This window comes from Dioscorea cayenensis, chromosome 19 (genome assembly GCF_009730915.1).
Source record: "Dioscorea cayenensis subsp. rotundata cultivar TDr96_F1 chromosome 19, TDr96_F1_v2_PseudoChromosome.rev07_lg8_w22 25.fasta, whole genome shotgun sequence".
Classification (NCBI taxonomy): domain Eukaryota; kingdom Viridiplantae; phylum Streptophyta; class Magnoliopsida; order Dioscoreales; family Dioscoreaceae; genus Dioscorea; species Dioscorea cayenensis.
The window spans coordinates 31,207,636-31,223,537 of record NC_052489.1 but is presented as its reverse complement, the minus strand read 5'-3'; the positions used below and the strand labels follow the sequence as shown (position 1 = coordinate 31,223,537).

The window sequence follows — 15,902 nt, the reverse complement described above, 5'->3', positions numbered from 1 at the left end:
GCAAAAAGAAAAGAAATAAATTATTAGGTCATCATCTCCTCTGGAAGTTGAGTTTCTCGATAAAACAAGCAAAAAGAGAAGCGAACATCAAAGGGAAGACAAGAAGAAGCAAGGCCACCAGTCCAAGTTGGTCAAGGTGATATCCAAAGTAATGTTGGAGAAAAAGGGCCACTGTTTTGGTTTCTCCAAACACTTGTATCTTCTCCTGAATATCTCCATATTGTGAAGTGAGAAGGCCATTCAATGCCCAAGACACAGGTGTCATGTAGTAAAACCAAATCCACCATTTTGGAATATGCTGCCCATGCACATGTCACATAGAACACAGCTCAACGTTATTATGGGAAAAAAAACGTCAATTGATAAGAACATTGAAAAGCTTTTCAAGTTAATGATTAAACTTACTGGGCCCGGAATTATGAAACCAGAGAAGACATTGAAAGTTTGAAAGAAGAAAGATGAGACTATGGAGGCCACTTGAATATTAGGACTCAATGAAACAACAAGCATTCCAAGGTAGACGAAGCTGAGCCATATGGACAACATGGCGTAGAAGAACCATAAGAATTTGTAAGCTGACCAGCAGTATCCCACAGTCGGGTACACGACGATTGTGTACACTGCCGTTTGGATGAATACACAAGGGATCTCAATAACTACCTGAAAATGCAATAGCTTTTTAATTGGTTAAATCATAAGAATTTCAAATCCAATGAGACATGAGATCACCTCTGCTTCTTTGAGTATTCTTCAAAGAAGCAATTAGTTTATAATTTACCTGTGCAAGTGAATTTGCCCATGAAGAATACATTCCTGCATATTTTTCACGGCAAAGAACCTCCCGTTCAGTTACCACAGAAGGCATCACAAGCATGCAGTTGATGATACCAGTGAACATTACTGAAATGAACATTGAGCCAAGGATGCTGAACAAGTTTTGCTGATTGTTTCTTCAAAGAAAGATTAGAAAAATTTGATCAGTATTTCAGGTAGTAGTAGTAGGGGTAGCAGTAGCTCTCTGCAAGCTCAAAATATAGTCAATAATCTTCATTTACACAAATCCCTATCTCATACCATAATCTGGTTATTTATGATATGATTAGCATACAATATATATATATATATATATATGTTGAGGTGCATGCTTGAAACTTCTTACAATGTCTGTCCTTGCTTCCAGAACAATGCCGCACAAAAAACAGAGGTGAAGAGAATATATATCAGCCGCGCACAGTTATAAGAAGGATTTCTCCAGTTGGACAAGTAATGCTTCCACAAACAAGCTCTGAATTGGCCCCAGCCATTTTGTGGAAAAAGAGAAGAAAAATGCAAGTCTCTTGAACCTGGTGCTGGTATGCTTAACTGTTTAGCTAGAATTTTGTTACCACTGCGGCAGAATGATCATTAAATGAGAACTGGAAGTAGAGTATTGAATGACAATTCCTTTTGCATCTAAAAGTACTACACTATAATGAAAAGGGTAAGAAGTTTTCTGTTTCATGATCTTGTTAAACTCACTTGTATAAAGTAGACTCTCTGTAGATTTGTGCAAAATTTAAACCAAGTTGTGCTTCAACAGATGGTGAAGTAACTTCCAACATCCATGTTGCGGGGTTGCAATTCTCTTTGATTTTTGGAACTCCAGGAACTCTCTGTTGAAGAAAATTACACTGACTATAAGGTGGCATGCATTCACGTTTGAAACTTCTTTGAATTTATTATAGTGATGAACATAAACTGTCTCAATTCATTCAGTTGCTCAAATAAAGATCACATGTTATACATGGCAATGATTAAACTGGTAGAGAATATTGACTGAAGTAAGAATAAAACTTGCCTCAAAATATTCAATAACTTTACTTGAATGCTGACCAAGTGGTCCAGAATATATGAGCTCTCCTCCCTTTTTCATTAGCATCAGCTGATATAAGAAGAAAGAAACATACCATGATACTTGTAGTTTATTCACATGTTATTACTTGAAATTGAACTTAATTGCTTGTTTACTGTTTATTAATTTATTGTTGTTATTTCTGTCTTACCTCATCAAATGCTTCAAATATGTCAATGCTGGGTTGATGGATGGTGCAAACAACGGTCCTTCCAGTTTCAGCAACATTTTTCACAGCACGCATGACAATTGCAGCTGCCCTAGCATCGAGTCCTGATGTTGGTTCATCCATAAATAAAATTGAAGGATTCGCTACAAGCTCAACAGCAATAGTTAGCCGTTTCCTTTGCTCGGTAGAGAGGCCATTCACCCCTTGTCTACCTACTAATGCATCTCTGATACTGTCAAGTTCAATTGTTTCAAGAACCTCATTCACAAATTCCTGTTGATCATGTAGCATTTATTCTATTAGTATAGCATGTATATATATATAAACACATACATGACAAGAATAATATATAGTTCCAGTGACATACAGATCTTGTCTTCGAGTCAATGTCTTTTGGCAGACGAAGCCAAGCTGAAAAGATAACTGATTCTTCTACAGTAATTTGAGGAGAATGTATGTCTGTCTGTTCACAGTAACCTGAAATTCTAGCGAAGGTTTCTTGTGCTTTAGGATATCCACCTATTTTAATATCCCCTTCAATGAAACCAGCTGTTTTCCTTCCAGAAAGAACATCTAGCAGTGTAGTTTTCCCTGCTCCACTCACACCCATCAAAACTGAAAGAATACCAGGTCTGAATGCTCCAGTGATGCCATGCAGCAGCTGGAGCTTATTCTCTTTATATCCCTGTTCTCTCATTTGCTATGAAAGTAGACAGTAGCTGGTCAGTAATGATATATGTATATATATATTATTGATTATTAGTGAAATTTATTGATCTTTGATAGTTGAAAATAGATTACCAGAGGTGTATCAACATAATAACAGATTTCCTGAAATGTCATTGCAAGGGGTTGGAAAGGCAAGACCATCGTCCTTCCTGCAACATCCAACATTCGACCTCCTTGAACTTAATTTTGCATGTATCATTCATTTTAAACTACACAAAAGTAATAATCTGACCTTTATTTTTTGTCTCCTTGGCATTTGCAGTAAATGTGGTGGCTGCATTGTGAACATCATTGTGGCCATTTATCTGAGAAAGCTTCTCACGAGAGATAATAGCATGAGACTTCCCGACAGCTGAAAGACTTGAGAGATCATTCTCAGTACACAGAAAAGGTATAAAAGATGTTCACATTTATTCATTTTAAACAGAGGAAAACTTACGTCTTCTGAAGGTTAAAGCCAAAATGAATCCCAAATTGAAAAGCAAAATAAATCCAAGCAATGTCCCCACTGATACCCAGTAAAAGTGTCCCTTGAACTCCAATCCATGGTTACTCAAAACAATGTCACCAACTGTTATGTTTCCTGATGACAACTGTAAAATATCGCAAGCATGACTTTAATCTCATGCGAGTAAGTAGATTGCTGGTGCAAAATGCAAGTGTTACCTTTTGCCATCGTGGTGCAAGGAACTCATTAACTGTCAATCCTATCTCTGTATATGTCAATGGAGACACCCAAAAAGCCCATTTCAGCCAACCGGGTATGGAGGCTGCAAATTCAGAAGTGCAAGGATTCTGTAACTTGTGTTCAACATCAAAATTGAAAAAGAAGCTAAATTCTACTTACATTTAGGAAGAATAAAGCCTCCAGTTATTAACATTGCCACAAACATTAGAAAAGCAATCAAGGTGGAAGTCACTAAATTCTGGTAATAGGAAGACAAAAACCGGTATAGGGATATAGCCATTTGATGAGTAACAAAGAGGAGGAGGAATTGACGAAAATACCTGAAATGCCATGACAAATGTCAATGAATGAGAAATATATATACACACACATAATATTTTGTTAGTCACCTCAATCATTAGTTCCAAACTAACCTAATTGCTTCAGGACTAAAACCAATACCATAGTAAGTCACTGATGTCCAAATCAATGATTCTATCAATGATATTGGAACTTTTGAAATGGCAGCTGGAATGGCATATGCCCATGCTGGATAGAAACGGAAATCTCTTTGTTTGTAAAAACATGGAAGCCTTGACACTGCCATGGCTACCTCTGGAAACCCATTGGCCATATGTAAGGTAAGGGATAAAAATAGGAAACTCATACAGTAATTAGCATGCTCAACATCAAGCCTCTTGCCTGACCGAATAAAGACGGACATACTGATGGTAGCCACACTGGCAAACTGCAAAGTAGAGTCATTACTTATTTATCCTTGACCAGTGTAAATGTTGCTATCTAGGAAACAAATAGCACATGCATATAACCTGAAAGATTTTGAACATGTAAAGAAGTGAATTCCTCTTCATGTGAAGTAACTCCTTTGCCGTGCAAATTCTAAACAGTTGCCATTTAGAGAGAGAATATTGATTGAATGAGAGGGCATTTTCAGGGCATTGTGGCTTCTCATATGATTTTGATAGCTCCTCCTCCAACTTTTTTCCTACTAGAAATGATTTAAATTTCTTGCAGAAATCATCAGCTGAAACATAACAATAGATTTCTTGAGGACGAGACCAGTACTGTTCTTGATCCCTTCTGGACAGAACCTGAATATGATTCAAACAAGCAACAAGGAATAAGCAAAAAACTCTCAAGACAATATTATTCAATCATGCACTATCAGTATAAGTATTGTTACCTCTTGGAGAAAATCAGCTTCTCCTTTTCTTTCTGGACATCTGAAACCGCATTCTTCAAAAAAAAGAAGAACTTGCTCTCGTGGCCCCTGGTAAACAATCTTACCTTCAGCCATCAAAATAATGTCATCAAAGAGATCATATGTTTCAGGTGCAGGTTGGAGGAGGGATATGACAATAGTAGCTTCGGTAATGTGAGCCATTTGTTGTAGGCAAGTGACAATCTGGAATGTGGTGGAGCTATCTAATCCAGTTGAGATTTCATCCATGAAGAGAGCTTTTGTTGGTCCAACAATCACCTCTGCTGTGGTCAGTCTTTTCTTCTGACCACCAGATATACCTCTTCTCATTGCATCCCCAACCATTATATCTGCACACACATCCATTCCCATGATCTGATAACACAACAACATTATTGTTAAGGAAAAAAAAAACCTCTGTTAGAACATTTCTGTTGTTGGAATGCATTCTACAATCTGGGCATGTTAAGGAATATCACCTTCATCACATAATCAGTCTGAATACTTGTTTCTAGTCCTTTCACAGATGTTGCCGCCTATAAAGAGAAGAAGGACAAATAAATAAACATTTATGTAGTGTAGGTATATACTTTGGAAAAGTGTGGTTTTGCTTTACCTTCATAAATTGCTCAATCTCTGGATCAGGGATAATCCCTTGTTGTTTCTCTCTTTTAACAACTTCCTTCAAGATTTCTGCATGATTTTGTTAATCAGACATTTATGAGAACAAGTTGTAAGCTTCAAACATACAAAAAAAAAAAAAATACCTGCCCTGCTGCCAACACCCTGAAACCATGTTGAAAAGTTGAGTGTCTCTCTGACAGTCATCTCAGGAATGTGCAAATCATGCTGGCTGATATATGAAGATGTTTTCTCAGGAACAAATTCCCTCAGTTTGTAGCCATTGTAAGAAACCTCCCCTGTAACCTGGACGAAATAACTAATTTCTTTAGAAATGTGAGTCTGAGCTTTACATCACGGTAGAAAATAAAAAAAGGAATTCTTATGTAATACATGATTAATGATTCTTTGGGAAAAAACAAGCGCTCAAAAAAGAGTTAAGAATATACCTGGAGGGATTTATCTAGTTTCCCTGCAAGAGCAAGAAGGAAAGTGGTTTTTCCACATCCTGGGGGCCCCAGTAACAGTGTCATTCTGCAACCATAATGTATATATATATATATATATTTTTTCCTATAAGAAAGTCATTACTTTTGCGTTCCCAAAGCTTGGACAAGCACCTTGGGAAATAAGAACTTATTTATTATTAAAAATAGAGTAATATTGTTTTATATTTAAATTTATTAAACAAAATCAAAATTCATTGATAAATTTTAGCCTTTCACATGTACCAGAAACAACTACTTATATTTATTATTTTTATTTTTATTTCAATACATGTTGTTTTTGCAAACGAATTAGTGCCATAATGCACGCTTAACACTTACCTTTGATGATGCTAACCTTTGCATCTTCATGTTTAAACCTGCTAGCTTTAGGGGTCATTTATCCTGGGATTTTAAAAAACCCAAAAGTGATTTTTTTATAAATTAAGCGTTTTTCTGGGCTCAAAAAAAAAATTTATATTAACTTTTCTGCAAAAGTAGAAACTAATATAAAAGTTAAAAAATAACTTTTTTTTAGAGCTAGTCTTGTGGTGCTTTTAAAAAAAGCACTTTGTGAAACTGTTTTGGAGTTGTTAAATTACTAAATTACCCTTATCAAATTAAGAAATAACTTTGTTTTTATATTTTTTTGTTTTTCAAATAATAATAATTGTAATTATAATTATAATTATAATCATACTTTAGTATTAGTATTAGAATTAGTACATTAGTATATTATTATTAGTATTAGTATATATGTTAGTACATTAGCATTAGTACTAGTATATTAATATATTTATATTAGTATATTATTATTATTATTATTAGTATTAGTATTAGTATTAATATGTTAATATTAGCATATTTGTATATTTGTATTAGTAATGGTATGTTAACCTTTGCATGCTCAACACTTAATTACCTGGAAGGCTTGATGACACCACCGACATCTTTGATGATGCTAACCTTTGCATCTTCATGGTTGAAACCTGCTAGCTTTAGAAACCCCTGTTCCACACAAACCATTACCATGTCATAATAAATACATCGCCTCCATGCATGAAAAGCAGTGCAGTATTCTAATCATACTCACAGAGCAAGATCCCTTGGCTGCATTCCATAGGGTTGGCAGAGGCTTTCCTTCAACCACTTGGCACTCAGCTTCCACACTTAAGTTACTGTACCTTACCTCAATACTAGGGACCTTCACTTCCACCCTGCAGACAAAATAACACAAGTAATATACATATTTTTTTATATATATATATATATATATATATATATATATATATACAGATATACCTAGGGATCCGGACTAGGCCCGGCTCAACCCTGAAAAACCGAGAACTGACCATGTGACCGGCCCGGTATACCCCATTGAACTAGGTATTAAAAAACCCGGTGTTAACGGGGTGACCCGGGTGGTTCAATCGGGAACCGGTTGACCCGGCCGGGTCAATCGGGTCACAATGTTTAATTTTTTTTTACAATATTTAATAATTTATTATTATTATTTCATTAAAAACCACAAAATCGTGTATATTTATTAATATTAATTTATAATTTATAATCAATAAATAGAATTACAATATATATATATATATCATAAACATACCAACAAAAATTAACATTTAAAAATAAAATATATTAATGTGTTATCTAAAATACTTTCTAAAAAAATTTAATTTATTAAGAAAAATAAAACAATAAATGAGTGTAGTTTTTATTATAAAAAAATATAAAAATTAAAGTATTCTAATTGAATAAAAAAATATAAGAAAATTTAAAAACAAAAACAAAAAAACTCAATTGAGATATAAAAATTAGTGAATTAAATTTTTTTATCTATTTCAACAAAAATCAACCAATAAACAAATAAATAAATAAATAACACTCGAGAAGTTTCGATAATTATATATTAATATATTAAATTTGTAAATATTTAAAAAAATATAAAAAAATAAATGACATAATTAGAAAACTCTATCAGTATATAAAAGTCATTTATCAATTTAAATATCAAATTGAGTAGGTTTTTATATTTATAATTATGGGTTTAATATTATATTTGCTCATTATTAATTATTATAATATTTTTTTATATTTAATTATCGACTCGGTTCAACCCCTGGTTCGATCGTGTCCGAACCCATCGACCCGACCCTGCAGCTCACGGGCCATCGCTCTACGGGTCCCGATCAACCTCAGTATATAACAACTCTAAAGCAATGTTAAGTTGTATATAAAATAAGAGGAAATATTGAAGTTTAATTAATACCTATCTATTCGCTGTTTCTGTCTCTGCAACAGTCTGAGATTATCATTCTCAACGTGTTTGATGAGACTGTCAATGGACAGTCTCCTAACCCCTGCAGCTCCAAGTTTGGTTGTGCCATCATGATCAACTTCATTAATCTCTCTCTGATCAGACACAACTGTTGTTGATCTTCTTCTTATCTCTGCATCATCATCATCATCATCATCATCATCATCAATATTATGAATGGTGGAACTTGTACGAGAAACGGAAGGAGCGGGAGAGAGATGTGAAGAAACCCAGTTCTCGCTTCCTGTCTCTTCAAACTCCATGTTGATGATCAATTAGATGACAATTTTGGTCCTCTAATCTCTCTGATTTGAATAACTTATATATATATATATATATATATAGTGCACAAGTGTGATATTAAGGATATTAGTTGCATCACAACGCAAACAGGTAGGTGGCTTACTTGCATGCTTGTCTTTGTCCCATATTTGGTTTTCCCCGTATCTCGCTGCCAGAGGTGTCAAGTTGTGACTCCACGTTGGGCTTAAATGGGTTAGTGTTCAAACGGGGTAACCCACAAACCACTTAATAACCGAACAACCATATAAAAAAATTTTATATTAATTTTAATTTTTTAAAAACCGATCTCAATTCAGTGCAAGAAGACGATTTTGTTTCAAATTCAACTCATCAAAACTACCAGAGCACAAATCTTCTATGGAGGAACCGTGGACTAGCCCATTGGTAACTATCCGTATTTATGATTGAGAGGTCTCGAGTTTAAGCCTCTTAGATCACAATTCACTTTCTGGGTCCCCTGTGGGAGTTCTGTATAAGGAGTACCCCTCGTTCTCCCGTCTAGGGTTGCATTACGGGAGATTATCCCTAGGAGGTCAGTCAAGCCACCATAACTGATGCACTTCTATACCCTCGTGTCCTTTGCTTTGTCGCTTATCGACTTTGTCAAAAAAAAAATCTCCTCCAAATGTGTCTCTGCTAGAGGCATTGTTCTCCCTGGATGAAGTGAAAAAAACACTTTCAACCTAGGAGCGGATAAGGTGTCTGGCTCGGATAGGCTCCCGGTGTTTTTTCCTCCAACAATATTGGTTGACTATCAGCAATAACCTTTATGAGCTTTGCAATGATTTTTATTATAGAAGAACCAATATGGAGAGGATTAATTGGCTAACATCACCTTGATCCCTAAAATGAAGACTCCTACAAAGGTCTTGGATTATCAATCCGTTAGCGTTATAAACTCCTCTCTAAAGATCATTTTTAAGATTTTGGCAGCATGCCTCAACTTGCACTTAGATTCTGTGGTGGATATCACCCAAGTCAGCTTTCATCAAAGGGTGGTGCATTGCAGACAACATTGTTGAAGTTAATGAACTCATCTTTAGCTTTTAGAAAAGGAAGATGCAAGGAAATTTTGTCAAAGTAGACTTTGTCAAGACTTTTGACATGGTAGATTAGGAATTCCTGCTAGAGTTGCTCGTGGTTAGAGGTTTTGGGCCCAAATGGGTAGGCTGGATAAAGGTTATGCTACAAACTTCTAAAGCCTTAATCTTGATCAAAGGTTTCCCGAATTGGTACGTCCGATACTTTTAGGGATGTAAATAGGGGACTCTCTATTTTCCCCCCTTGGCGTATTATTGACACATCCTCTCAATTTGTGGATTCTATATGAAGTCCTTCTAAGAAGGTGGGGGAGGATGTGCCATTTTCAATATACAAATGATTTTATAATCCTACTAATGGAGGTACAAAAGATTTTAGGATTATTAAGCTTATCTTGTACCTCTTGAAAGATATTTCATGCTTGACGATAAATTTCCATAAGACTTGCTTATACTCCTCAAAATTTGGGCATGGTCTGAACCTTTCCATAGCAATTCCCCCTCACATACCTCGGTGTCCCTGTCTCTAGTAGATGACCCACAATAATAAGATTGGATGAAGCTCATCACCTTGATCAGAACACAACTCTGAACTCTCTTCTTGGAAAACAAGATGGTTATCTCCTCTAAAGCCTTAGTACTGTAGTAGTACTATTCATGCATTGTTGACTATAACACAGTATTGTAGAGCACTGTTCATTTATTGTTTATTTGGGCCCTAGTGTGGGTCCCATGTGGGAAGAGTAGTATTCTCCATCCCTCTCAGGTTGCATAGTAGAGGAGATTTATTATTATGGGTTATAATTTCTGATATATCATCTTGGGTGCACATGACTAGCCATCATTGTCTTGCGTGTTAGCTCACCACATATGATGAATCTTTAGTGTGTCAATAAGCTACCATAAATAGTGCACTTTTGTATTTACATATCCCTTTGACGACGCTTGTCTTTTTTGTCAAAATATATGTGTATATATATAAACTCATAATCTAATTGTTAAATATGTAAGATTAGTTAATTAAATTAAATATATTATGATAATATAGTATTATAATTTATAAATGGGTCGATAGATTGTTCTTTTATTAAATGGGTCAGGTTTAGCTTAAACATAAACAAGTCAAGTGAACCATGGTGAATGAACAGATCCAAGGTCGAATCATTCTGTATGAATTATTGTTGCAGTATTATGCATACACTGTAGTATACTGTATAAATATTGTAGCAATACTGTTTATTCACTTTTTATGAGGCTCTTGTGGGAAGATATCGTTTACCTTCCCTCCAGGTTGCATGACAGGAGAGATTTATTAACTTAGTTTGGTTCCTAAAATATTTTGAGTGTGCATATAATAAGACTCTAATCACCCCATGTGATGTTTAACCAAGTTAATAAATCCCTGGGAGGTCATTAAGCCACCGTAACTAGTGCACCATCGTACTTATCTATTTCTTAACACCCTCGTGAGGGGGGTGGCACACTTGGCACTTATCACCTTTGTATAAAAAATAAAAAATAAAAAATAAAAATGTCAAATCCAGTTTAGGCATATAACTTGTTTTTTAAATTCGTCAAGTTCGGGTTGAGTACACATCTGTCGGATCAAGTTTTGACCTGACCCATCAACCCATTTTGACATTCTTGCTTTCTTTGATATGTATTTATGTATTGTCTTGTTTTAGAAAAAAAAATTGTGATTTTTTAAGAATTTGTGATTGGGGTAGCGTCCAATTTGTTGTGACAAAGAAATAACGTACTGTCTTTTTTTTAAAAAAAACTGTGATTTTTGTAGAATTTGTGATTGGGGTACCATCCAATTTGTTGTGACAAAGAAATAAATGCTATCAAGCTAGCCCAACCATGACTTAGTACTTGATGATTTGAATGCATAATAAAAGTCTCCAAAAATTGAACCACATCCCATCTAATTTTTATCAATACCATAGATCCAAATATATTGTCCATCTGTTGCTTGATAGTGTTATAATTGCAGTATTGTATATATACATTTTCACCAACCCCAACGCTAGCGTTGACCTTGAGGCTTACACTAATGCTAAAGAATTTTTAATTTCTTAGTGTAAGTGTCCTCTTTCTTCTCCCTCTCTAGTATTTTCCTTCACTTCGATGGATTTACGTAGTAATTCTCTAGCATCTTGTTCCTGTAATCTTTGTCCCCATTTCTATATTCCTCTTATTCACTCTTTTCCCCGTATAAAACGCAATTTATCTATTTTTGTAAAAAAATAATTTTTTTTATTAAATATAGACAAGCTATGTATTATGGGTATGCACATGAGCCAGAAATTGATCATTCAGCCGCGCGCATTTAACCAAAGATAAAAAGTTTGAACGTTTGAGTTTACACCCACAATTGGTGAGCTGATACCATCACTGCTTCCACCAAATTTTGAATTCAAAATTTTTGAATATTTCACTCTTGATTTTTATAGTAGGATGAAATATTTTTAGACTATGAGCCTTTTTGGTAAAATAAAATAAAAAATTCACCACACTGAACCATATATTTGAATGTAAGACAAACAAATATATATATATATATATATTGTCTGCTGATGATTTTAACAAACATTATAATTGGTATATATATATATATATATATTTTTTACAAAGTTGATACATCATGTGTTGGAGGTGTGTATGTTTTTTTGGAATTGATCATCACGCTTTTGTACACTCGGCCAGTGGATGCGTTCAAGATTCATCATCCACCTCGTGCATAGCCTACTTTATGCTCTGCTGCACTTTATGCGCCATTGGGTGAAAAGAATTCAATCTGTTTTTATTTTTGTTTTGGTATAATACCGTCCTTTTACTTTTCCTTTTTTTTTTGTCCTCTACGCAGAAATGCTCCTAAGTAGCTTTTTTATTCTTAAAAATGGTTCTACTTAGTCCTTTCTACTCTAAAATAGATTAATTATTGATTGTATTTTTTAAGAGAGTAGAGGGATTAGATGAGAAGAGATTAAGGGTAAAGAAACCAAATTAAGTCATTTTCAAGAGTAGATGGATTAATGTAGGTGCATTTCTGAGTAGAGGAACCAAAAGAGAAGAGAGAGAAAGTAGAGAGACCAATTCAGGTATTATATCTTTTATTTTAAATAATTATAATTTATTATGAAATAATATGTTTTTTAATGTTGATGTGATATTAAATTTATATTTTATTCCTCGTCTCCTTTTACTTGTATCTTTAGATTCAGATTTTTTTCTTATCTGATTTTTTTTTTTAAACATGCGCTTTTATTTCATGTGTAGAGTTGAGTGAATTTGAATGAAATGGTTTTTTCTTTTCTTTTTTTTTTTTAAAAAAAGTAAACCACCTAAAATATATTAAAAAAATGATTACATATATAAGCGGAAAGACTCATTTTTCTAAACTCAATCTTATCTTTTTATCCCTACCTATTGGATGTTTGTCTTTAAATTACCGCCTTGGTATCCGATGAGATAGATATGATTTGCAGAGACTTTCTCTGGAAAGGACCTGAGCTGGATCCTAAAGGAATACATCCAAATGCTTGGAGTAAGATCTGCAGACTTCGCAAATTGGGAGGTTGGGATATCCTCAACATCCAAGATTTCAACAGAGCACTTCTAGGAAAAGTGGTGGTGGAGGATCATTATAGATAATAAAAGTTGTTGGTTTAACATCATCAATATAAACTATTTGAATAGAGGCCCTCCTGAACCTTTGTTTCATATACCACCGAAAAATAAATTTTTCTTCTGGGCAAGAATTACACCCATCCTATCTTCTTTTAGATTTTGCACCTCAAAGATCGTTAAGAATGGTACTTCTACTCTATTCTGGCATGCCAACTGGTTAGATGGTAGAGCCCCCAAAGATATATGGCCTGATCTTTATAATGACTGTAGTTTCCAGAAAGGATCTTCTGCACGCCATCCTAGAAGAAATTTCGCCACTCTTGTTCTGTTATTCCAGATTGTCTTGATGAACAAGATGATGTGTGAATCTGGACCCTGGCAAGCAAAAGGACTTTCTCAGTGAAATCCTTTTATCAATTCCTAGTGGATGGCGGTCTTCGCAACCCCCTTTACCCCATTTTTGGAAAATAGGATGCCCTTAGTAAAATAACCCTTTTTTGTTGGCTTGCTTGGGATAATATAATTCTAACTCTCACCAACTTAGCCAAGGACATAGGTGTCCAGAATCAGTAGATCATCTCATGCTGAATTGTGATTTTTCCAACCGCATTTGGCATTTTTTCAAACATAATTTAGGGTTGCTTGAACATCCCCATTCCATCTATGATGTATGGACTTCTTGGATTCCTTCCATTCAAGTCCAACATCAACTTTTTGGGATCTTCTATTAAGGGCTACCTTCTGAAATATATGGATTAAAAGAAACAACCGTATATTTAACTTGCATGCACATTCCCCTCTTTATGTTATTGCTAAAATAACTCATATGTTACTTTCTTGGATTTCTGCAGTTAGGGATCCAACCCATTGTTTTCTAGAAGACTCCACTTGGACTCTTAGGTACTCCCTTAATTTCCTTAGCGCTAGACCGGAAGATCACATTGGCACAACGACCACTCATACTGTTTGGTGGGGATGGTTCTTTGAGGAATAGAGAGGAAGATATCAGAAAGAAAATAGTGCACAAGTCTTCAAGGCGTGGGAAACGCTTTCCTTTAGGCTTAATTCGCCTCCACCTAATTTCAAACCTTGGATGCAGAATGGATTGAATGACGAATTTCCTTTAGGATATAATGAAGACCCTTAAGTATGATTTGCACTTCAATACTCAAGCAAAGATAACAATGGCTTTTACAAAGTGAAAGTTTGCTTCTATCTTTTGTGCACTCAAAGAACAAAGCAAATGAACTTGTGGAGAGTTTGTTTTTCATTCAATTGACTTGAATAATGGTAGGAGATTATTTTTATAGGAATGAAGTGGTGTTTAGTAAAGAGACATAACACTTTAATAATGAGTGTCATTCAAAAAGACACCTCACTTCAATATATCACTTCAATAAAAAGATACATTATTTCATTAAATAGACACACCACTTTACTAATGAGATACTATTTCATTAATGAGACATTTTTTCAAATAAAATAAAACAATCATTCATTAATTAATGAAGTTACAAATGACAAGCTCTCATTAGTTGTATTACAAGTGGTGTTTATTACATTAGTGTCTTTTCATTTTTAAAATCCTCTCACACATACTGCCCAGGAGTGATTTGTTTCACTCGTCAACTTGAGAAGGCCTCGGATACCATACGGTGGACTTCGCATTCTTAGCTGTCTTTTCTTCTTTTTATTTTTAGCTTTTTTTTTGTTGGTTGTTTAGAGGTGTGCTTCACCGCTGGTGACTTCTTCCCACTTCTCGTCTAATCTGTAGTAGTTTTTGTTCTTTTCTTTCTATTTCAGTTCTCTGTTTAGTTTCTGGTATGTTTGTTCCGTTTCTTTTCCTTTAATAAATATGTGCTTTATCCATTTTATTAAAAAAAATATAATTATAGAGATATTGATATACAACATAGTATACGGACAAATATATAATACAGTGCAAAAAGTTGGTGTTACACAAAATAGCCAATTATGATTAAGTGAACCGATAGTGATAAATCATCCGTTTATAATTGTTCTGTCAATTCAAAGTATTAGGAATCTTCGACCATCCTCGTTTAGAGGATATCCCCCATCAACAACACTAGGAAAAGTGTTCAAAAAGTAAAAACTGCATTATCAATTTTAATTAGAAATGTATTGGGTTATAGATGACAAAAACAAATGTATTATCAATTTTAATTAGAACCAAATGAGTAAAAGACAATGATTGAGTATGTGGTTATTGCTTCTAGTCCAATAAACAACCCGACCCATATGTCTCGATTTCCAGCCTAATTCCGAAGTCCTAGATTTAACGTCCAAGAAGACCAAACTTTAGCCATAAAGGTTAGTTAGATACTAAATAAAGTTGAAAATGTGACCACAATGGCTCTAGATTTGAACTAGCAAAGGGCACTGCAGCAACAAGTGCTATGTTTATTTCAAATATTATCTTTGATATTAATATTTTACTCCTTTGGTTTAATGCAATACATTCATCATATAAGCTCCAAAAGTAGTATGTTTCGAATTCTTAATTACAAACTCTTAATTACTTCTACTCAAGCAACAAAAGGAAAGTCACATGAGGAGGGATAAGGATTTCCTAGGGCAGCATTGTATGTGTTTTAGTTTGTTTTGGAGTTTATGTTATTCTACTTTGAACTATCATCCTCAATGAATTTGATTTGAGTTTTTGCAGCTCCTAATGTGTGAAAAGGATCTTTACTTGTTTTTTGTAACCGTCTTTTTTTTCAATTAAATTCTATAATTTATCTATTTTTATATATAAAAAATAAAAACTATATGTTAAAGACATGTGCATCACCGAG

At 34.4% G+C, this 15,902-nt stretch overlaps 1 protein-coding gene across 1 annotated transcript; it reads right to left on the bottom strand.

Annotated features, from left to right (window-relative positions):
• On the bottom strand, positions 1-5,833 carry LOC120249654 (ABC transporter G family member 41-like). Its single transcript, XM_039258234.1, has 20 exons — positions 5,749-5,833; positions 5,446-5,605; positions 5,295-5,371; positions 5,158-5,214; positions 4,661-5,053; positions 4,287-4,568; positions 3,891-4,204; positions 3,637-3,797; positions 3,456-3,559; positions 3,229-3,382; positions 3,022-3,141; positions 2,862-2,938; positions 2,428-2,760; positions 2,043-2,333; positions 1,838-1,921; positions 1,519-1,652; positions 1,160-1,387; positions 779-950; positions 406-660; positions 1-298 (listed from the first exon to the last, which is right to left on the bottom strand). The coding sequence occupies exons 1-20, from the start codon at positions 5,830-5,832 to the stop codon at positions 32-34; spliced, it is 3,747 nt and encodes a 1,248-aa protein (XP_039114168.1). The 5' UTR covers position 5,833; the 3' UTR covers positions 1-31.
• Between the last annotated feature and the right edge of the window lie 10,069 nt (positions 5,834-15,902).